Raw genomic sequence first — 23,071 nt, 5'->3', positions numbered from 1 at the left:
TAGTACATAAAAGTCTGTTATTAAGCTTTTAGACAAGAAGATCACACAATTCAAGCATAAGTATTGTAGGATCATATACCTTCGTGGCTTCTAATTTCAAACTTTTTTCTTTTCTGCCTTTTCTAAGCACAAATAAGAAGTGCAAAACCACACAAGTAGATATAAAATGTAGTGTAGGGTGGAGGAACTAACAAAACCCCATAAAGTAAAGATGCATTTTGTTGCAAACTAGTAGTTGTTGTCAAGTGGGGGATGTTGTGGATAAATAAGGTTTCGAGTTTGAACCTTGAAAAGAGAATTTTGAGCTAATTTTAGTAGGAGAAGAGAAACAACTAACGTAACATATTAGAAACATTACTCAAATCAGCCTTCTATTAACTCTCTTTTCTTTTGCTCAAGGAAAAATAGAATTAAAATAATAATTACGTATTTTCCCCATAAAATACGTATTGAGGCACAGCAAATTACACCTTGTTGCGTTACATTTAAAAGAAGACACCTTTTAATAGAATATTTACTAGTAAGATTCAGTGCACAAAACAGCCTGAAGAAAAATGTTACAGAGCAGTGACATTCATGCCTTAAATATTTGCTCTCCGCCCTTTCTCGTTATAGCTAAAATACAATACCACAAATGTAGAGATAGAATGTAGGGTGGTGACTACAACAGAAAACCCGTATCAGATTGCAGTTGTTAACTTGTTATGTGTATCCCAAAACAGCAGAGGAGGAAAACCAAATCGCCAAATAGAATCATCACTCAGGCTGAGGTTAGATTGAGTCACTGACAACACAGCTTGCACTGTGACTTTACAGGGCTTATGATCACCATTGGCAGAGTTGTCTCTTGAATTCTTGCAGCAAAACTGCTTTGACACTTTGGAAGAATGCTACTGGATTTCTTACAGCATACTGAATTCCGTTTGTCAAACTGCAAAGGCGTCCCAGAGTTTCTCTGCATTCTCAAATCGATGATATATCACAGAGCAACATAGTCCAAGCAGACCTCACTATAACAGTCACCTTTTTCTGTGGAACCCATCTTTCATGTTATGTTATATTACAGGTTCTCTATAACAACATTTCGCTATAACGACCACAAAATATGGGGACAAACAATGTTGTTATAGAAAGGTTTGACTATAATATTGCTTAATAAGAAGCTGTTTCATCAGAAAAATTAGTCTCAATATGAGATGTGGTACTATGACATTTTGTCATAATCTGATGTACAGCACAACATTGCCTTGAAAAATTTAGGCATTTATAAGAAAAATGATACGAATTCTAGACGGTTCACGTCCATTGTTAAATTGAGAAATGCCTTCTGAAACAACTATCCCACTTACCCGCTCAATTGGTGAATGCTGGCTTTTAGATGTCATCAAAGAAAATTGGATGATGATTGCATTGCCAATCTCTTTCTTTACCATGAACTCTGTCGAGTCTGCAGATGGATAACGATGTCAATGAATGATCATTCAGAGTGAAACATTCATTGTATAGAGCAAAGTGTACGACTTTAGCTAAACAGAAAAACAAAACGTTTGACTGGTTTTGATTAAATTTCCCAAGGATCCTCAGAGGGATAACTAAAATATCTGTAAAATAAAACCAAGCTATGGCGCATCCTTTTATTTTCTAACCAATTACAACCCACAACTAAAATCATCTTTGTACATTTGAACTTTTATCATCTTCAACATCTATCCGCTAACGTGAGATTGGTACTGATCGATAATTCATAATGTACAAAATCATACCCTAAATTATAAGCCTCGGTTGTGGAAAAGCATCACAAAGGTTTTACCTAAACATGCTTAAGACTTTTGATTCATCCAAGTGAAAATTTTCTACTCTTGTAATCTATGCTGTTGACCGCCTTCTCAAGAAGAAAACGGAATGTACAAGCACGGTACTACGTAGCAGAAAAGCAGACTTACCTCGGATATGCTATTCCAGGTTAGTGGTATTCCCAAGTGCTAATGGCTGCAGTCAGTCTATCATAAGCACTTCGAATTTTATGTTTCTCTTCAATTGTCATCGTAATATCTTCAGAAGACTGCAAACACAAAATTATTACATGCAATGCATGTCAAAATCAAGTCTAATACTGGAAGCATTAACATACAACTAGCGAAGTAGTCCCCTATCGCGTCTAGTTTCCCCTTTTCACTGACCGTTTTGTAATTACTTCTAATCATACCATAAAGCAAGCATCATTACACAAATACATGAAGTAAATAGACTCTTTTTCTTTTCCCGGAGACCTGAAAGGGAAAAAAGACATAGTAGACCTGAAAGTTTTAACTCTTGAAAGCTTGAAGCGGCACCTTCATTTTTAAGATTTTCACTCATTTATCAATTTAAAGGGTTCAGAAGGGACAAGTTAGCAGCTCTTGAAATTATTACGCGTGGTAACCAATATTTATTAATTCTACGACTCTGACAAATTAGAACATACGGACAATAACCCTATTGCATAAATTAGAAATAAGTTGTATTATATGCAGGGTTCATACCTCTAGCGTGCGCATGCTTTCTAATATATTTCTAATCTCCGTTTTGCATGACAGAAGTTTCTGCATCTTAATATCTCCATGCATAAGTAAGAGAACAGAGACTATCGAAAGAATTTTGCTGAAATGATCCTTTCCCAAGCCACCTTTCTGACGAGGCAAAAGTGATGAAACATTTCCTCTGATGAATGATTCCATCACTCTCAATATCTGATTTAACAGCATGTTGCTCCTATCAAATAGGAAATAACACGGAAGGAGGTAACAATTCCTTGTCTGTCGAATCAATAATTTAGTAGACTCGTCATCTTCCTCTGGAATGTACTACATCAATATTAAACACAATTGAAAAGCCATGAGTTGAAGGTATTACAAGCAAATAATATCAAGTAGGCGTTTGGTGATAGATGCCATATATTTTTCACTTTATTTGGAACTTATGGAGAGTGTTTTTTTTTTTTTTTTTTGAAAAATTTGGGGTGGGGAAGGAGAAATAGGGAAGGGGATTACAATATGAGGAATCGAACCCTCACCAAAGTACCAACTGAACCGGGAATTTATGGAGTTGGAGTTGAAGATAGAGTTGTGTTTGTTATACTTATTGCAAAGAATATTAGGAATTATGTTCATGTTTGAATGTACTTAAATACAACTTCAAAAGTGAAAAGTGAGTTGGAAAACAAGTTATAAGTTGTTTTCCAAATTTGAAATACAACTTCAAGTTCGATTTGGAATTTTCATGGCCATACACTGATTTATTGCCGCAAAAAGTGAATTTTTCTAATGGTCAAACAGGTCCTAAGAACAAAATTCCACCAAGCACGCAAATCAAAGCTCTGCGAGGATGCACTTTCCTTTTTTGTGCTTTTTTTTTTTGTTGAGCTGGGGTGGGGGGAACCTCTATACATTCGAGGTTAGAAGTTGGCATTCTTCTAAAATACAATTTAGAGGTAGAGACGTGATCTAAACACCATGAAAGATCAAGCGCCAAGTAATCAACAAAACATTGAACGGAAGTATAACGAACAGTTTATAAGGTTACATGAAATAACCAGTGATAAAGGAAGGAGGGTTGATAAATACTTACATTCACAACATCTAACAAGTACTCCGGAAGGACCTCGCTTAGTCTATTGATAGTTTGTTCAGAAAGTCTAGTTGGTTTTGAGTCTAGTGTGATAAGCAATCTTATAAAACCATATATGTTGTCTACTGGTCGTTTGTGAGACTGCAGAACAAATAAAACCAAGAGTTCAGTGGCTGGAGAAATATCATGATCAATTATCACAAAACAAAAACACCATATCAATACAGCAACTACTGTTAAACTCACTATCTCATCAAGAACAATTTTCTCCAGCATCTGTAAAACGAGCACATCATCTCCGATCTGTGACAAACAAGAACAAACAGCCCTAATAACTGATTTGAAGGTTCCACGATTTGACTTCCCTTCGTGCTTATTAGGATAGATTTTCTCTGCAGAAAGCATCCAGGTTCCAGATTTAATATTTTATAAAATATAGGTAATAGCAAAAGAACAAGTAACAAGGTGTCTGAAACAGAAATACTTTTACATCAAAAAAGGAAAAATGAAAAACAAATGCAAAATATTGAGGACAAGTTCCTTGCCAGGGACTCTTATTTCGCAGTCAGACTCAAATCTCAATACTTGCCAAAATTTTTGCAGTAATATTTTTATCAGTTTTTCCTATTGAATGTTTAATTATGTCTTTTAGTCCAATATCAGTATTATATACGAGATAACACACTGCCCAAACATTCGGGCCACCGGATGCCTGCTAGACTGCTGCTTCGCACCAGCACAAGTAACTGGTCTTCCCATCAAGGCTTAGGCAAATGAGAGAAATTACCTAGTTTTTTTTGTCTCTGTTGGAATTTAAATCCTGGTATCCAAGACTTACTTTATTGACTATCAGGCTACAGCCTTCGGTGCTATAGTTTATAATTTCTGGAACGTACTAGAATAGAGAAAACACCAAAGCATGATTCAGAAGGTACCAGGATAAACTTGAAAGCGTGAAAGCAAAGTGATGAAGAAGCTAATGTAATCTGCAATCTGGATATGGCCAGCTTTGTAGGCTGAGTGTAGAACTTCTATGATTCGGGAAACGATAAATGGTTCCAACTCGTGACCTACATTAAAACAACCATAGACGAAATAATATCATGAGAATGACTGCTTATAATCATACAAGAGATAAGCAGCAAAGATAATATATATTTGTGCTTCCTCGATTATATTTTGTCTGGACATCTTTTGTAGCTATACATGTAGATGCTAACCAAAGTATGCTCTCTCTAATAGCTTAAGCTTTTAGATGAGATGGTCACAGTACACACATCAAGCAATTCAACAATTTGAGCACCAATTAGTTCTGTAAAGGACCTTGATATTGCCATCTAGTTAAGAAGATAAAAATCATCGATGGTGAGGAGTTATACTTACATATGCAACATGAGGCTAAAGATTGAAGCAGCACCTTGTCCAAGAAAGAGACGTAATACAGGCAGCATACAGAGAGCTCCTGAATATCTCTAGGAAGCCTCATGAACGGACCTAATGTGCAAGAAAAAGGGATAGCATGTGAGACACTACTAATGTGAGATTCAGTAATATGAAAGTAATAAAAGTTGGAAATATTCAGGATGAATCTTAAGTACCATTGAGGTAGGTGCAGTAAAAATCTCGTATTATTATTATGTCTTCTTTTGCCAGTGGACAGTTCAAATTAGCAGCTTGTCCAACACGAAGCTGAAGACGTAACACAGCCTACAAGAGACAATTATTGTGGAGGCAAAAGATGACAGATGACAGTTTAGCTAAATATGAAAAACTTGAAGAGCAAATGGATATGCATATGCCATAAATTTCAAGTAGAGTAAGACCAGTATGGTGGTAGCTAAGTAGGTACCTTGGCATGTAATGGGTGTTTATCACCTAAGAGGACTAACAGCTCCGGAAGCTTCTTTATCCATGTAATTTGATGATTAGATATTTCAAGATTCTGCTCCTACAATCACACAAAGTTCGACATTAGATTCAACGAAGAAGGCTAATCCAGTTACTCATCAAGATGGCTGCTAATACATGACTTTTCCCTTCAATTTCACAAATAACAGCAACCAGACGAAAGGAGTTCTACCTTCAATTAAAACAAGGAGTCATCGCGAATTAAAGATGTAAAGACTCCAAAAGCATGCTAGGAATATGAAAAAGGTGCATTCATTTGATAAAGAATCTTACAGGAAGTAGCATTTCCTCAACAGCAGAAAGGCAAGCCAATTTCATTGGGGACTCTGGACTGCATTTCTGAAAAACTGTCGTGAAAGCCTGCAATCAAGTGAAAATTTTAACTATAAGAATGGCAGGATTTAGCATATGGAAAACAAATCAAAAGGGGAGATCACAATCTTAGGGTCTAAATATAGTTGAAAAATAAGGGGACATGCTAAAGATTAAAGAATACGGACATACTCAACATCAAACATTTTTTTTCAATATCTCTAATATGTGATACTAAAACTGAAAATTATAGGTTTCTTCAAACTGCTTGACAAGAGTAAACCATAGATCAAAAAAACAAAAAAAAAACAAAGTGAAGTTACTAAAAGACACTTGATAGGTTTTTCAGTTTGTTGTGCAAACCTGAAGGATACGAGACTTCCAAGCAACAGATACTTGCATAATGAGTTTTGGGATAAAAGCAACCAGGGGAATTAAATGCTTCTCATGATGTAACCCTCTGCCATTGTAAATCTGCAGGATGGTAGGTATTTTATTACAGCATAACATCAGGACTAAGACACACATACTCATCTAGAGAGACAACTTGAATATACAATTAGAGAGATAATAAAACTAGAAAAAAAGCAAAGCAAGAAATTTTAAAAGATTAGATTTTTATCTCAAGCTCTACCCGTTGTGCATTAATTTTATTACCAAAGCTAATTTATTTATTCTTTTCTTTTGTGAAGGGCTATTGTCAGAGGATTTACCTGGATTACGTTAGCAAAATGTTAGAAAACCATGACTTAAATATCATTCTTCAACGTGAAACATTTTACTCTTTTGTTTTGAGAGAGGGAAAATTAAAACCAGCACACTGATTTTTTTTTGTAAGGTAATAATTTTATTAACAGTTGGGGGAAAAGACCCTGTATACTAGCCGTATGCCAAAAAGAGAGAACCTACATCAAAACATGATTCTCAAAAAAAGGAGACCCAATTTTCTATACAAAAAAAGGGGTCTCATGGGAACACCAAAAGCAACAAAGGAGAAAAAGAGCAGAAAATTTTTCACCGGCCAGGCAGGTATGCTGCAGAGACCAAGCGAACATCGAAAAAACAATGACACTCACTAATTACTACTTCTCATGCTCTTAACAGGAATTGCTTCTAAGCATGTTGAGTTTTTACCTGAAAGACCACTAAAATTACACTTGTTAACCTTGAAGCAAGATTTCTATCTATGGCTCTCTGCATATAGAGAAAGGGCTTACTTATAATATTGGGCTCTGACCATGTAAAAACTCCTATTAGTCTTTGGGAACCAAATCACCCAGATCCTGATTGAGCATTAAAGGTAGCCACCATGCTTGACAAGATAAAAGGCTCAGATGATTTTTCTTATGGGAAAGGCAAAAGTGCCCCATCAGATTTGTCTTGTATTTTCAATCACACTTGTACTTCGCGGAGATCCTATTACCAAACACACACACCCCCCCCCCCCCCCCCCCACAAAAAAAAAATGACTTTTTTGGAGTGGATTAAATACCATTCTAAAACAGGACGAACAAATATTCAGGGCACGGTGAAATTTTGCCTGCTCCGCCTAATTGAATACCTATTTCACTACTTATAGACTCTTGCTAACTTGTGCTTTAGTATGGATCCTTTGTTTGTCTTAGATTAACCTTTCACTAGCGTATATTTGCTTTACGGTGAGGGATGGTAGACTATGTTCTCGGTTGGGGACGGGGGCTAGGCTTCTAGGTTGAGAGTAGTATTGGAATATTGGGACGTTATCGGGAAAGTCCTATTTTAAGATTCTTTTTCACCGGGTACAAGCTTCACGAGGTATAGGAATGGGGTGGATCTTGGTAGATAAGTTCTTAAGGATCATTATACAGTTATCAAAAGCGAAAAGCGCAAAAAAGCTCTAAGTTTAGCACAAATAAAGTATGGGCTTTAGTGAAAAAAAGCGCAATGGTGCAAAAAATTACGTATATATGTATGTTTAGTCCAAGACTAATAATCAATCAAAGAAATTGTAAAAACATTATAAAGTGAAATATCAATCATCTAGTGTCACCTCTTCAAGAGAGGCTCAATGGCAAGGAAAAGTATGTCTTACAAGAAGCTAAGGCGAAGCGCTCAACAAGTTTGAGACACAACACTGATTCACTTTGAACATTATTAGTGCTTACATTTGGTTTTTGGGAGGACTTGGGACGAAGTGGTGGTAAGTATACCCTGCGACATAAGAGGAGATTTCATGATTTGAAATCATGTTTGGGACATGTTGGTGGTAGCCAACTTTTTCCAAAGAAGGATATCTTAAGTTGTATTGATAAAGGCTTCGTAAGCACGCATGACCGCAAGGTCATTCCGAGTCTAACCCGACATAAGCTATGGATTGAGATAAAAGGAAGAGGGTCCCGATCAGGATTAGGTGGGTTTGTGAAAACTATCAAGCGTGAATAGTATTCCCAATTCTTATACAATCTCTCGACCAAATGAGCAAGTCATAGTTCATAACAAAATTATATACGAACAAGGAAAAATATAAGATGGCTAAGAAGTTGTTTAGACTTGGCCAAGGCGAGAGAGAGAAGGCACACGACTTGGATCGAGTGCGAAGTGCATCAGGACGAGGATGGCCAAGTGTTGGTTTATAAAAAATACAACATTGTGTTGGGATCAAACTTTGGATATCAATAAAAATGAAAAATTTAACATGAATAGTAATGTCATTTTCACTACTCTTTAATATAATCCTCTCACATGGTAGACATAAATAAAGGGGTGAGGAGGCGTGCCTATTTCGAGGAGAACCGGTTTTGGATTAATTGGTGGAGATTGCGTGGAGCAATATAAGGGAGCGAAAGGGACTTGCACATGGTATTCGTTGACACAGAAAAGGCGCCGACAAAGAAATGCGAAGAGAGGTCCCGCGGAGATGCTTCAGAGGCTAAAGGTGTACAACATTAGAGCGATAAAGGACATGTGATGGAGCTAGGGAGACTTGACCACTTGGGGGTTGCGTCGGACGGTCGACAAGACTTGGAGCAACACTGATGGATGATGACTTGTTGCCTTGGTGTATGTTGTTCGCGGATGACATAATTGACGAGACTCGCGTAAGAGGGCGTTGGAGTCTAAAGGATTTAAATTGAGTAGGACCTTGGATGCGAGGTTCGGTGGCGTGGGTCTTTAATTTTTTTCGAAGTAAAATATATCGACGAGGATGTTTCACGTTATTGGTGCGGGGGTCTCGCCTCAGGGTGGCAACAAGAAAGCCACCAAAACTTAAAGGCAAGTTCTAAAAGTATTTAAAATCAAGAACTTTCATGTTCGAAAGAAAGTCGCGAAAATGCGAATGATGGATGTGTGGGCAATAGAATTAGGAATGAAGATATCCCGATGCGGGAAGCGAGGGCCGAGATGGTTTTGGCATGTGAAGAGAGAGGCACGAGAGGCTCCATGTGAGAGGTTGGTATGGACGGTTTCGGGGGAGAGGTCGAGGAGGCCAAAGAAGTATTGGGGAGAGGTGATTAGACAAGATATGGCACGGTTTCCTACCGAGGACATGACCTTAAATAGGAGGTTGTAGAGGGACTCGGAGACTAGGATAAAGGCTTTGCTTATCCTTTCACCATAGTAGTTGTAGTTTTGCTCATTCGTTTATTGCCATTTGATTTCTCGCATATTTGTTGGGCCTTTGTACTTTGATTATCTTATTTATCTATGGTAGTTAATGCTCCTTTCTACCATGACTTTCTCGCCTTTGTCATTCCTCGTTTTCATATTGTTTTTGATATGCTTGGCCCTATCTGACCTTTTGTCTTGTTTTCTCTTGTTTTCCTCTCTTGAGCCGAGGGTGAACCTTTCAAGGTGGGGGTTAGGTCTATATTCTCCACTGGGATTCTACTGGGCTTCTTGTTGTTGTTGGTGAAATATACACGGGCTGGCAAGTTCAGCCATGACATTCCTATTTTACTTTTTCACCTTTCACTGAAAGTTCTTAAAATTATGCAGGTACACAGCTTTGAAGTACCAAGCTATCTTACAATCAATCAATTGACTAAGCCTCAATAACAAGCTAATTGAGGTAGGCGATACGAATCCTCTGCTTCTAATATTTAAAAGTAATTTGTCTTTTGAAGCAAATTATGATTCCTTTAAAACTAGAGCTCCTCTAGAAATCTCAGACTTGTCCTTGAACCTAATTTAAGTGCAACAGCAAACAACTAAATCTTAATCCACACTAGCTGGTCACTTTCTCATGGATTCTTTGCTTCCAATGTTTTTCTATAAGCTAAATTTACATAGACTCCTGGAGATTGTAGGCTTTTTGTTATGTGTTCTGTCGGTCTTGATTCACTTGTGCCCTGCTCATCTGCCCCGTCTCTGGAGTCTACGAGCTGTCCAAAGTCTAACGAACTGGAACACCATTTTTCGTATCCCCGTATTAACATTATTGTATTCTAGTTCTCTAATTTAACTCCCAGATATCTATTTCTCTAAACTAAGTAAAGATATGGCGTACTTCTCAGTCATAGGCACAAAAATTACAAACAGCTCAACTTAATATTTTTTGTGCTGAATTTACATAACTTCCGCGTCACAAACCTTTTCATCAGATAGAGAACTCTCGATGAACTCCAGAAATCTTTCCAACAATGCAGGGGATAATTCAGATCCATAACTTAGTCGCAAAAATATTTCTGTAATTACAATGTTCAGCATGAAATATCGACCGTCCTGCAATATGCGGGAAAAAAAAGATAGAACAATCAGAGAAAAATTACTTCCATTGAAAAGGGACAAAAAGGAGAAGGAAAATGAGTTGCTACAAGTGTTAGTTCCAGCACTGTGTAAAGGGCATGGTTGATTTGAATGAAAGGGAGGAAAACACTCAACCTTTAGCAATCAGTAAAACGGAGAGGAAATTAACCAAATAGGCCCTGAGAAAAGTATCTCAAACTTTGGAAAGTTGTCGGGAGTTTAATCTGAAGGAATGGAGTATGAAGTTATTGAACTCTTACTTGACAATCGACATAGAACAAGAGTCGAGGAGATGCAATTGTAGTAAGTGTTGACACAACAGGGTGGGAAAAGGAGAGGGCAACATAATTGTGTAAGTATGAAGGAATTGGGAGATGGGAAGGGGAAGGCATGTGGAGGAGGAGAAAATGTGTGTGTGTGTGGTGGTGGTGGTGGGTGTTTTGGGGGGCGTATTTGATTCACATGTTAGTTATAAGAGGAATATGTAGGGATTATCTCTATGGCAATTAGTAAACGGGATTGTTATGCGGTGATTAATAATGAAAAAATTGTACATGAGTTACTCTAAAATGGTGTTAATCCCGATATTAATAGTACACGTATTCTTGTACCACATTCCTTCCCGCACAAAATAATAGCATAGATACCCCAGAGCGACATGGATGAAGAAAAAAAAATATCAATAAAAATTGGACCTTCTCTGACAAGCAATCAACCGGACCCAAGGGAAACTCATCCCATAACTTTTTTAAAGTGACTGCTGATATACGTTGGAAGTCGTCTTGATTTTTGCCAGATGCATGACCAAAAAACCTGACCACAAGATCAATGCTTTGAAGTAAGGACAACATACAATCGAAGGATTGTGCATCTACATGGGCCACGGAGTGGATTAATGGACTAAAGTCTTGGAAGCAGCTAACAAGAACGGGTAAGAGATCAGTCAATTTGTTGACAACACCAGAAAGACCTGCAAAACAAATGACATCTGAATTAAGATTCAGCAACTCTCGAAAAATAAAAGGCATGAGAAAGTCATAACGGAAGCAGCTAGGAGCTATATCCCATCATGCGACAGGATCCAAACTCGTGAAGTGCACCTAGCCCACATGCTCAACACTCTTACCACTAGATAAATGCCCTGGGAACTATGTAGTGGAGTTACTACTAGGGGCATGCTTTGCTTATTTTGGTCAATGGAAGAACAATAACCCACAATTGATACCACGTTTATTAGATGTTTCAACACAATTAAGCAGACCATCTAAGCTTTTGTCTAAGATATTATGTGATTGTGCATCTAGAGGATAAAGTTGTTACCAATGCCCTAATGATTGGTAAAAGCACTTAAGGTCAAAGTATCAGTTGCAATTAAGTACACGAGGGGTGTATTTATAACCATTACAAGGATTTATTGTAAGCAACCCTGGTCTTTGAAATGAAAGGAGATCTGGAAGTTCAATTCAACATCAAGTCTTACCAGTTGATTTATCAGAGAGATCAAGGTCAAAAGCATGCAAGCTAGCCCGAGTTGCATCCTGTACAAATGAAAGAGTAAGCATTAAATGGGAAGAAGCTTACAAGGAAAGTAGTTGGAAGCACAGTACAGAACAATTTTGGCTGTAATTAAGGGCAAATTGCAGTATATCAACCACTAGCTGACAGAACCACCTATCCATCCCACCCCTAAACAAACAAGAAGGAAATACCAAAAAAGCAAGGTAACATGCACACCATAGGAAGTTAATCACAAGGGTCCACTTTTGCATGACATTGGGAAAGGAAAAACTTACTCCATAGGCAGGGGGATTTTCTGAATTTGCAAGGGCAAATAAAGCGAATAGGCCGGTTATCAATCTTGTATTGTATACCATGATGGCAACTTAGAACATACATTCCAAATTTTACAGTATTCTTTTCAATATATTAGGTCACTACGTATCTTTACCTATAAAATGGAAAACAAAGATGGTAAGTTCGCCTCTCTTCTCTGATTTCAAGTGTCATCCTAGAGATTATTCAAAGGAACGTCAAGTTACTGGCTAGGACGATTAGCTAAAATCCTCCATAGCACTTACTCATGGATCCTAGAAAACTAACAAAACATGCTTTTGTCCGATCATAGAAGATAAAACTTAACAGAAACTGAACAGGAGATAAGACATAAGTGTAGTAGCACCATTAGAGCCAGACATGTCTACTTTTCTGATTTATGGCAAAATTATACATTGCAGACTTTCTTGACTACCAAAACAAATTATTTCCTTGGATTAGCATACAAAAATAACTTCCTGCAACTAGCACAGAACCATAGAAGTTGGAACTTCAAAAAAAGAATATGCTTGAGTATGATGACGGCACAATTAACAAGATAGTACATTGTAACTTAAGGAGTCGCCTTCTTTCTGATCACTACATGGTAATAGTAACAAGCAGCGGACCAACCCAGCAAGGGCAGTCTTTAGCCTGCCCTTGTCTTGCAAGTAAAATTTGTTCTTCTGCAGAATGTCCTCGTAGTTCTGGAGAATCTGTAAAAATAAAAAGCTTATTGAGAAAAAATCTCCATCACGACGTTTAAGACAATAAACCCTAACAGAATAAACAGAAATGAAATACAATAAAATGCTACATAAAGATCTTAAAGACAACGAAGAAAGCTGATCTGCAACAACCTAGGAGCTCCTAGATGGGTGTTTATTTTACAGTTGGCCATACATGGAAGATTGACCGCAAAAGATAGATCAGCCAAGTGGGGAATTACTGTTGACGAGACCTGTGTGTTATGCAATGCACATGATAAGAACTTGGACCATCTTTTCTTCACCTGTTGTTATGCTGCTACAATCTGGAATAAACTGCTGTCTCGGCAGGGAATTCCTTGAAGGGCTATGAGATGGCAAAATGAGATCCAATGGATGATTCACCAAGCATAAGGGAGAAGTGCAGGGCTGATGTATGTAGAATAACCATTGCTTGCTGTGTCTATTTTATTTGGCAGGAAAGGAACTACAGAATCTTTCAGCACAAGCTTAGATAAGCTGATAACCTCACTAAACTGATTATCCAGGAGTTGTTCTGCAGGGAAGTATCAAGAATAGGTTGACTAGAAGACTTGAGATGCTTAATTACTATCCACAGATTGCAAGTAGTGACTTAGTTATGTCCGAAGAGGTAGTGAATGTATTGTTTTTGTGGTGGAAAGAAGTGCCTGGGATAGGAGTAGCTCTAGAGACTGAGTGTGGGATGCCCAGCTTAGCGTTCTTTTGTCAGTTTTTTTTCTCTTGACCTGTAGATGTTTACTTGGTAATATAAAGCAATTTAGTTACCCAAAAAAACAGATAATGGGATGAGAAAAACAGAAGCACGAGTCTTCTTCTCTGATAAGCAACCTTAAATATGGTTCTATTTAAGCATATTATCAAAGTTTACATCACACATCTGAACTTGGCATTTTCCAAAATGGATCAGTCAAAGAAAATAAAGCTAAAGGTTTTTTTAAATCATGATATAGGTAGAGAATTACCATCAACAACTGAAAACAGTGCCAAGAATAAAAATCAAGCTGAAACTTGGAGCAATATTAAAACTTTCCACAATGAAAAATCTATGTATTTACCTTTTCAGCATACAGCAAAAAGCAAGACGGAAAATACTGGATCAAGAGGTCAAAAAATTTGAAAGCCATCAACCGCACTTCAATAGCCATGTGTGTCATTGCATTAAATATATATGTCATCATCAAGGAATTAATTGGCCCCTTACTATCCTGCAACACAAACAAATAGCGTCAGCCCTATTTTTATAGGTGAAACATAGTACAAAGTCCTGAAGAATTCGAACAACCAACATTCATAATCACAGCCAAAAGAATAGAAAAATACAGCTATCTACACTCAAATATATTAAGAGAATATAAGCAGATATAGCAAAACACAAAATAAGGTACTCAAGGGAAGGAATGGAACTAACAGTTTTAAAAAAAAAAAAAAAAAAAAGGAAGGGAAGGAATGGAACTAACAGTAAAAACTGAAGGCAATAGAAACAAACTCTAGCTTTTCTTCCAAAAACAAATCCTTAGGGACCTCTTACATATTGAACTTTATGTGGTAAGACTGAGCCCCCCACCCAACACCACCACCCTTGAGATAGAGAAGAAAGCCTTCTCGAATGTTATACCTGAAGGAGAGGTAATATGACGGCAGTATCATATACTCGTTGCCATTATTCCATTGACGAAAATATAGAGAACTTACGTAGAAAACAGCTCGTGAAACAAGCAAATATAGAGTGTTACGAAATGTTAAGCCCTACAAGCATTCTGTGAACAGAATTGTCAAAGGGTACTCTAAATAGATGGGAATTTAACTCTTGAGAAATGGGCAGCATGAATTCTCGAGAGATGAACATTTGATGAGTACACCAGCTATGATTTGTCAGGCTTTTTTTTGTCAATTTGAAGATCTGACAGGAATATTGAAGCATGCTTCTTCCACTTAATATTAAAGCGGTGCGTGTAGAGGAGAAGAGGGAATGAGTAGAGAAGGTCATTCGGGAAGAAAATTAACAAAGTTATTTACCTTATCCAAAAAAAAAAGGTGCGAGCACGGGGAAATTAGTTGTTAATGTCACTTAATAAACCCAGAAAAATAAGTAAAGTAGGTAGAGCAAGAAAAACAGTGGTCACTTAAGTGGATTGTAGAGCATGCCAACTACTCCAGGTGATGAATAAGTTTTATGGAAAGTGTAACAGAAAGAGGCTTGCAAGTGTAAAAGTAGTATGCATACAGGATGCACTTTTACTCCTAGAAACCATGCCAGCTGCTAAAGGAGGATTGGAAGAAAAAGGTTTACAAACCTACCTCTTTACAGCCAGGAAAAATAACTGACTTGAGAAGTTGATAGAGTGATTCACGGACCAACTTATCATCATCACTGATACGTTCCCGTAGTTTCTCAATAACAGCAAGTTTATGCAGTTTCAATTCGGCTGGGAATTTAAGAAGAACGTCTCTAATTCCGATTAATGCATCTGAAATTTAAAAGAGATTGAACATGTTTAAGCACCACATTATACCATTGATTACAAAGATGAGAAATAAGGCATAAAAGCAACATGGCAAATGTTTTGGAATCTCACAATACTTGCCCTACTTAAGAAGGAAAAAACGTTTGCGCTACTCAATAAATGATGTTTGCAAGAAACCTAATCTTTTCTTCATTGCCCTACTTAAGAATAAGAAGGAAAAAAACGTTTGCGCTACTCAATATATGATGTTTGCAGGAAACCTAATCTTTTTTTCAATCAACACAAAGTAAATTTAAACTAGTGAAACGCTAGCTCTAGAAAATGACAAGTTCATCTTCTTTAATCATATTACTACCACTTGAAAGTTTCTTTTCCAAATGGAAACCAAAAGAAAAACAGAAAACCAAAAAGAGAAAAAGCAAAAAAGAAGAAAAGGAGAATGCAAGTGCCAAAAGGTACACTTCAACATATAAGTAGCAAACAGATACAACATTAAATGACGCAGTTTATACTATATATGAAAATACAAAGTTTTTCGAGTTTTTCTGGAACAATTTTCTCATAGCTTTTATCTCTCCTCCTTGGGAGCTACCCGAAAGGAGAATCGATCACACGCCATCAACTGATTGCTTTGTTCCTCTCTTTTTTTTTTTGAAAGACAAACAAAAATTAGAAAGGTAAAGTGTGACAGTTCATTTTTTTCACTTTCTCTGCTCTTTACTATGTAACAAACTGCACGAAATGCAGACCATTGTCCCCAACAAGCAATAATCTTAACAAGTTTGTACCTTTACGAACTTTCGCATTGTGATGACTTGTTTGCTGAAGAAGCTCTTTCAAGGTTAAACCTTTCTTGCTCACAGCTAAACCAGCCTTCTCCGAAGCTATACTTTGCTCAGGTAGAATAATTGCTGTAATTAAATCATCAATAAAATACTTTAATTGTCAATTCTCCTCTACCGCAGAGACAGCTTCATTACACCAATGGAAACCAAAATGGTTCAAGCATTAACTTAGGTCCTGTTTGATGGATAATTATCAATTTTTCCCGGAATTTTACTCTGGAATCATCTTTGATGTTACAATTTTCTGAAATGTGAAAACCTGCTTTCACATTTTTCACTCCAAATCAGTCACAAATATTCAACATTTTCCAAGTTCTTCTATTCACGTGCAAACACGACTTCAGTTTCCAAATACCATTTTTCAACTTTTTTCCAAATACTACTTTTTTCAAATTTCACTTTTTTTATGTCCAAACGCTCACTTAATACAAAAAAAAAATGTGGTCCAAACTCCAAACAGGCAATTGCAAAAAAGAGGTCATCCATTTTACCACTCTTTTTAACCTGTTGCAACAATATAAACTATATATCCACAATACATAGGCAAAATACAACAAAAACAATTTCACCATATGTTTTACCTTTGGATTTAATTTCAGTGTTGGTGGCATTCTGGAGCGGAAAAGATTTGTGCTTTATTTGATAAAAGTAGTATTTGTTTGGGATCTTTGCACAAATAACCGGACGGATTCCCTCTTTGCATACGATATACATAGATTATACACTGGTTATAAGTGATTATACATTTAAGATACATGAATTTTACATATATTATACATAACAAACAGGCAATTGCAGAAAAAGGGGTCATCCATTTTACCACTCTTTTTAACCTGTTGCAACAATAGAACTTATATACACACGATACATAGGCAAAACACAGCTAAACAATTTCACCATATCTTTTTACCTTTGGATTTGATTTCAGTAATAGTGGCATTCTGTGGTAGAGGCAATTTTCTTCCAATCTTCCTTCTTAAAGAATATGTCTACTGGGAGAAAATATTTACACCACGTAGCCCATTTAGCCCACATTTGTGTACAAACACCTTTTATACACTATTATTTATACACTTTCATACAAGATTGATACATTATGTATAATGTTTTCCCCGAGGTATAATGTTGTATAACATAGTATATTGGGCTACGGGGCGTAATATTTTATGTTGGGTGTATATTTTTGAAAATTTCCCCTCTTTTTAACCTGTTGCAACAATAGAACTTATATAACACAATACATAGTGAAAATACAGTTAAAACAATTTCACCATATTTTTACCTTTGGACTTGATTTCAGTGTTAGTGGCATTCTGTGGTGGAGGCAATTTTCTTCCAATCTTCCTTCTTATTTTCTGCAACAAAAAGAATAAAGAATTGAATTCCCAGTTTAAAACAAGAATTGAATGACAATAATTTCAAGATTCTATTGAAAATATTATACTTTGAAATCAACACCACGTTTTTGTTGCTTCTTCTTGGATGGAGCTTTAGTTTTCACCATTGTTTTGGAAGTAGGGTTTATCAGGGTTTAGCAGGGAGAATAAAAGAGAAACTTAATGAAGCACCTTTATATTTGCCTCAAAATTGTATAGTATAATGTTTTTTTGTTAATTAGTGCTGACAGGGTTGAGTTTACAAATGACTCCACAAGGTCATCTGTAACTTTTTGGCCCCTTTTTAGTAAAAAAAATTAAAAAAATAATCTTCGGTTTAGATAATTAGCTTGGTAAAGTTTATGTTTCGGAGAAAATAAGATTTCTTGGCCTATTATAATTAATAAGTTTTTTATGCTATATCGAAGTGAAACGCAACAGATATAAGTTGTGGACATAAATTAATTTTGCTTATAAGATAAAAGTTCAGGATATTGCAAGACGGGCAATCAAAGTTCTTCCCCTGAATATTTTCAAAGTCATAAAGTCATTTTTTTCTTTTAAAGTGATTTTGTCATGTAGAAAATACTTCTTTTTCTTTAAGGTCATATTTTAAAGATTTTGTTAAGCGGAGACAAAAATTTAAGACAAAATACTTTTAAATTCATGACACCACGCGTCAAAAGATTTCACATGAGGTGCAAAATTAAAGACGGATTGTTTCAAAAGTTCGTCAACCATATGTCGAACGAAGCATTAACCCATGAAGGGCTAACCCCAACTTGAGAGTTGCGCCTAACTATCAGCGAAAAATTGCAATATAAACATAATTGTCCTTTAAATGTTCTGGTCTTTATTTTTTTGCTTTAGCAATCAAACTAATGTTAGGGATACGTATAGAATCTAATTAGGGATGTATAAGCTTTTTAAGTGGCATAATTTGAATATTATATACGTTGCTATTTTAATTACTTTGTCTAGTTCTTATTTCCACAAAAATATGTATAATTATGTATATATCAAGACATGTTATGTCTCGCAAAAAAGTTATTTGTCATGAGGTGCAAAATTAAAGACCGGCACAAAATAGAGGACTGATCACTGACTGTCGAACGAAACATTACTTGCATAAAGGGCTTAAACAGCACCAACTTGAGAGTGGAAGAGCCCAATAGGTTTAAACATTCAGAAAACATTTTTTTGCGTTATATATGGTCTTCAAAAGGAAAATTGTCTTTAAATTTACACATGTCCTTTATACACACACACATATATATATATATATATATATATATATATATATATATATATATATATATATATATATATATATATATATATATATATATACATATATGTGTGTAAGGGTAACGAATTTGGGCAAAAGTTTGTCTTGAAAAATAAGAGAAAAAAGGAAAGAGATCTTTAATTAGAAAAGATAATGACATGATCTTTAAAAATGGAGGATTTTTTGCCTAGATTTATGCTAGTTTACGATTAGATTTATGTATGGCTAAACTAATTTTGGCTAGATAAAATTATGCTTGGCTAATTATGTTTTCTAACATTTTTTTAGAATAGACACCGGTCTTAATTTTTGCTACAAACCTCTACCTTGTGAATTTTTTTTAAATTTTTTATTTACTAAGCCGGGGTTCGAACCCAGAATCTCGGGTATTAGGCGAATGGCAAAACTTAAAGGCCAACAATCTGAGGGACAAAAATTAAAGACCAGTGCCTTTGAAGGCCAATCGTGCAAATGACATATTTGACATATGGCATTTTCCTTTTATAAAGAATTAATTTAAATAGCCGCTTATCCAATCATTTAAATTAAAAATAGCCAGCGGATACATAAATATATATGTACAACATGCATAATATCTATATAATTGTGTATATTCAATGCATAATCTATATACCACTAGAAAAAGTAAACAACAAATATGACTGCCTATTTGTATAAAGATCTCATTTCTTCTTGAGGATAGTTTTCTTGAAAGAAGGGTCAAGTCTGAGAATTTACTTAAGAAACTACACCTAATAACTTTAGAAATTGATGGTGTTGCACTTTTGACGCTCGTTGGACTCATCGGTAAACCTCAAAGATCCATAAGTAAAACTTGTTGACCTTGAAGTTTTGAGAGTAAGCAAGGTAAAAAAGTTCAAAACCACCAACCTCTGAGACCATTTTTTGTAAATCACTCCTTATACTTTGATTTGAAAAAAAAAATGCTTTTCTTCATGTACAAACAGTAAATGATATGATTTATACTATCTTTAGATTAAGAAGTCTGTTTCCGGGACGGAACTTGGAATCAACTAAAGTTTGACTAATTTCATGTGAAGTTGTTTCAATGGGTTTACAAATTTAGTCAAATAATTTAAAAGTTACATTCTCAGTTATTGCCAATTTGTCATTTGTTTTATAAAAAAACGTTGTCATAGAAAATGTGTAATGGCTGCAATTTCTTTCTTTCATTTTTCCTCTTCATGAGAGGGGAATGATACCGATAAGTACGTTTGGTATGATAAAAACGTTAGTTTTTTATGAGAAAAAATTCAAGCAAAAATATTTATTTGAGAAAACTCTTTTGCATTTTCAGTAATTTGAAAGATAAAACTAGGTAACTTATGCTAATTGTGTGATGTGGGAATCTTATATAGGACAGGCGTATAGTGCTTTGATGATGATTTTACATCATCAAACTATTTACACGTCGATTGAAACAAGTGACATTGAGCAACATTAAGATATTCATTCTGTAAAATCACTCACTTTATCAATGATTTAAGTCTTTCCCTAAGATACTTTTCTATTCCAAAAAGTTAATATAATAAATACCGGAAAGATTTTAAATTTTATGTACATGATGTAACTTTTTTTAACATGATCATCTTACTTATAAAGTAATCATACGTAACTATATGATAAACATTTGTTGGTAACTTGATAAAAATGATAACTAATCTGATACAATAGAGTATCGTATAAAACAAATTGCAATGTTTTTTTTTTTGAAGTTTGAAAACAAACTGTTTTCTTTTTCTTATCAGAGGGTTCAACAACACAGGAAAATGAGACATTTTCTCATAGTAATCTTTTAATTGGTTTATAGGTTGTCAATCTGTCCAATTAACTAAAATATCACCATATTAATTAGATTTCACAACATGTTTGCAAGTGAGTCATCTAAGTTTGTTGTTAAGAGCCCGTTTGGATGATTGTTTTCGAGTAATGCAACAAAAAGTCAAAAAATATGATTAACTTCCATTTTTCTTAGAAGCTTATAAGCCAAAAAAATAAGTTGGACTATATCCGCTTTAATCTAATTTGATTTGAGCAATGCAACAAAAAGTCAAATATGATTACCTTCCATTTTTCTTAGTCGGTATTTGATATCCGCTTTGGAATCTAATTTATTTGAATTGCGTTGAGAATTTCATCGAAAACAATAAATGAAGACGATTTCATCACTTCTAACTCCACCACAACTTATATAAATTAATTATGGCAAATAGTGACGCTGAGAGAACTGAAAATGACTGAATCTTTTCCTTATTCATTGGATTTTTCTTGTTTTTCATAGTAAGCGAAAATTGCAGTAAACCAACCAATCATTCCTCGTAACTTGGAGCAAAAGGATTAAAAATATCACTAATCACTATTGGTCCAAACAACAATTTTCATCACTTGTGTGGATAAGATTTTACAATATTTCATCTTTCTATTTGTGTTTTATAAGTGGGGTTTGAAAATTCAGATAGTGACTCGAACTTTTTTTAGAAAGAATAATGACGTAGAAAAATGTTCAAATTTCTATACACAAAATGAGTTTACATTATTTTCACTTTTGGTCACTTCCATCAATTGCTTCCAACTTGCTCAATATACCTATTAGTACTATATTTCAAATATTTTGCTTATATTCTCGTGTGGGTTTGTATGTACTTCAAGACTAGCTAAATCACATTTTTAACTTACAATGAAAGCCTTCGACTTGTTAAATACTCCATCAACATTGCATTTTAATTTTTAACATTAGTATCAACTTTACAATTTGGCTTGGTACAAAATATCCATTCCAAGACAGAAGACACTTTCATAGATTGAGCAGACAAGGGCTTTTGCTTTTTGTTAGTATAAAGTATTCCCACAATCTTTCGACAATTCTACTCCAAGTATTGACTAGATCCACTGTGTCTCTGGGCATTGTCTTCTAAAGCTAGACATAATTAGAAATAATTATGTGTTTTTTTATTTTATTGAACTTTTATATCTTCATTTTTAAAGATTCATCATGATTTGACAAGTTGTACATTGGTTGTCACTTGTCAGCCTACGCAACTCTCTTCCTCCTCCCGTCCTATGTTGAAGATGTGAAATGAGTTTAAATGAAGAATGTGATTCATATAGCCGACTCCAACTTAATGGGAATGAGGCATATCATTGTTGTTTTTCTGTATTTTCATTTGTATTAGAAACTTCTCGAGTAAAATGAAATTCATTTCACTATTAAAAGAAAGGCTATTTTCACTTTTGGTCCTTCGTTTCTGACTATGCATATTCGACCGTCAATTAATTGAAACACACTTTGGTTCCTTGGCTAGTGAATATTCACAAATTTACAATGATTATCAATTGTTCCACTACCTAACTGCATATGTGTTGTGTTAAACTTGTATTGTTATTATATATTTAACTGTAATATAGTTCTAAAACAAGTACAGATATAAAATATTTTCTACATAAAGGGACCAAAACACATTTTAATTAATTGAAAATTGTACAACTGTCGAATATCACAAGGTTTAAAATTTAAATTTGTCAATAATCAACGAACTAGAAGTGCTTATCCCAAAAAAGATTATAAAATTTAAAACCTTTGAATACCCCATTAACAAAGAAATTATCCTCTTGGTGGTTACGGTAAGTTTTCTTACGTACGTTCAATGGAAGAACCATAATTTTTGCTTAGAACAAAATGGACTATTCAAAGTTTTGGTTTGAATCTTGTTGCTCAACTTCAAAGGATTGACTTTCAGTTTTACTTTCAGATATATGTTGATTGAAATTGATAGGTGCCGATTAATAGACTAGAACCTGTTCTCTTAGCGTCAAAATTACAATATTTTATGATGACAAATTAATCTAACTCAATACTGTCAATAGAAAAGTGTTTAATTATGTTTAAAGTGATGAGAGGGTTGAGAACGTGAAAAGAGTACAAAATAATTTGATAATCGGACACTATACACTTCTAAAATGCAAG

The 23,071-nt window shown here is 35.2% G+C and overlaps 1 protein-coding gene across 4 annotated transcripts; it reads right to left on the bottom strand.

Annotated features, from left to right (window-relative positions):
* Nucleotides 1-410: 410 nt before the first annotated feature.
* On the bottom strand, nucleotides 411-18,023 carry LOC132032815 (uncharacterized). Of its 4 annotated transcripts, none has more exons than XR_009408599.1 (21): nucleotides 17,867-18,022; nucleotides 17,705-17,777; nucleotides 16,366-16,488; nucleotides 15,411-15,580; nucleotides 14,168-14,317; nucleotides 12,930-13,079; nucleotides 12,032-12,089; nucleotides 11,247-11,521; nucleotides 10,396-10,527; nucleotides 6,190-6,300; nucleotides 5,788-5,874; nucleotides 5,456-5,554; nucleotides 5,205-5,313; nucleotides 4,990-5,100; nucleotides 4,542-4,676; nucleotides 3,853-3,998; nucleotides 3,607-3,747; nucleotides 2,523-2,843; nucleotides 1,944-2,062; nucleotides 1,350-1,447; nucleotides 411-955 (listed from the first exon to the last, which is right to left on the bottom strand). XR_009408599.1 is itself a non-coding variant. In XM_059422569.1 (20 exons), the coding sequence occupies exons 1-19, from the start codon at nucleotides 17,924-17,926 to the stop codon at nucleotides 1,964-1,966; spliced, it is 2,544 nt and encodes an 847-aa protein (XP_059278552.1). In that variant the 5' UTR covers nucleotides 17,927-18,023; the 3' UTR covers nucleotides 411-1,447; nucleotides 1,944-1,963. The 4 variants fall into 4 exon arrangements, 2 of the variants coding, with proteins under 2 accessions (XP_059278552.1, XP_059278551.1); XR_009408600.1 differs by having other exon boundaries at nucleotides 411-931; XM_059422569.1 differs by having other exon boundaries at nucleotides 411-1,447; nucleotides 5,456-5,548; nucleotides 17,867-18,023.
* Nucleotides 18,024-23,071: the final 5,048 nt, after the last annotated feature.

Source organism: Lycium ferocissimum, chromosome 10 (genome assembly GCF_029784015.1).
Source record: "Lycium ferocissimum isolate CSIRO_LF1 chromosome 10, AGI_CSIRO_Lferr_CH_V1, whole genome shotgun sequence".
Classification (NCBI taxonomy): domain Eukaryota; kingdom Viridiplantae; phylum Streptophyta; class Magnoliopsida; order Solanales; family Solanaceae; genus Lycium; species Lycium ferocissimum.
Note: the sequence above shows the minus strand (reverse complement) of the source record. Positions and strands in the feature narration are given on the sequence as shown.

What these genes read in the sequence shown, in the direction of transcription:
- LOC132032815 (XM_059422568.1), bottom strand. Translation starts at nt 17,926, where the DNA reads ATGGTGAAAACTAAAGCTCCATCCAAGAAGAAGCAACAAAAACGTGGT. An exon ending in TTACTGCACCTACCTCAATG is followed by an intron (nt 5,101 to 5,204) that starts GTACTTAAGATT and finishes CTTGCACATTAG; the next exon opens with GTCCGTTCATGAGGCTTCCT. An exon ending in AAAGCATGCGCACGCTAGAG is followed by an intron (nt 2,063 to 2,522) that starts GTATGAACCCTG and finishes TTGTGTTTGCAG; the next exon opens with TCTTCTGAAGATATTACGAT.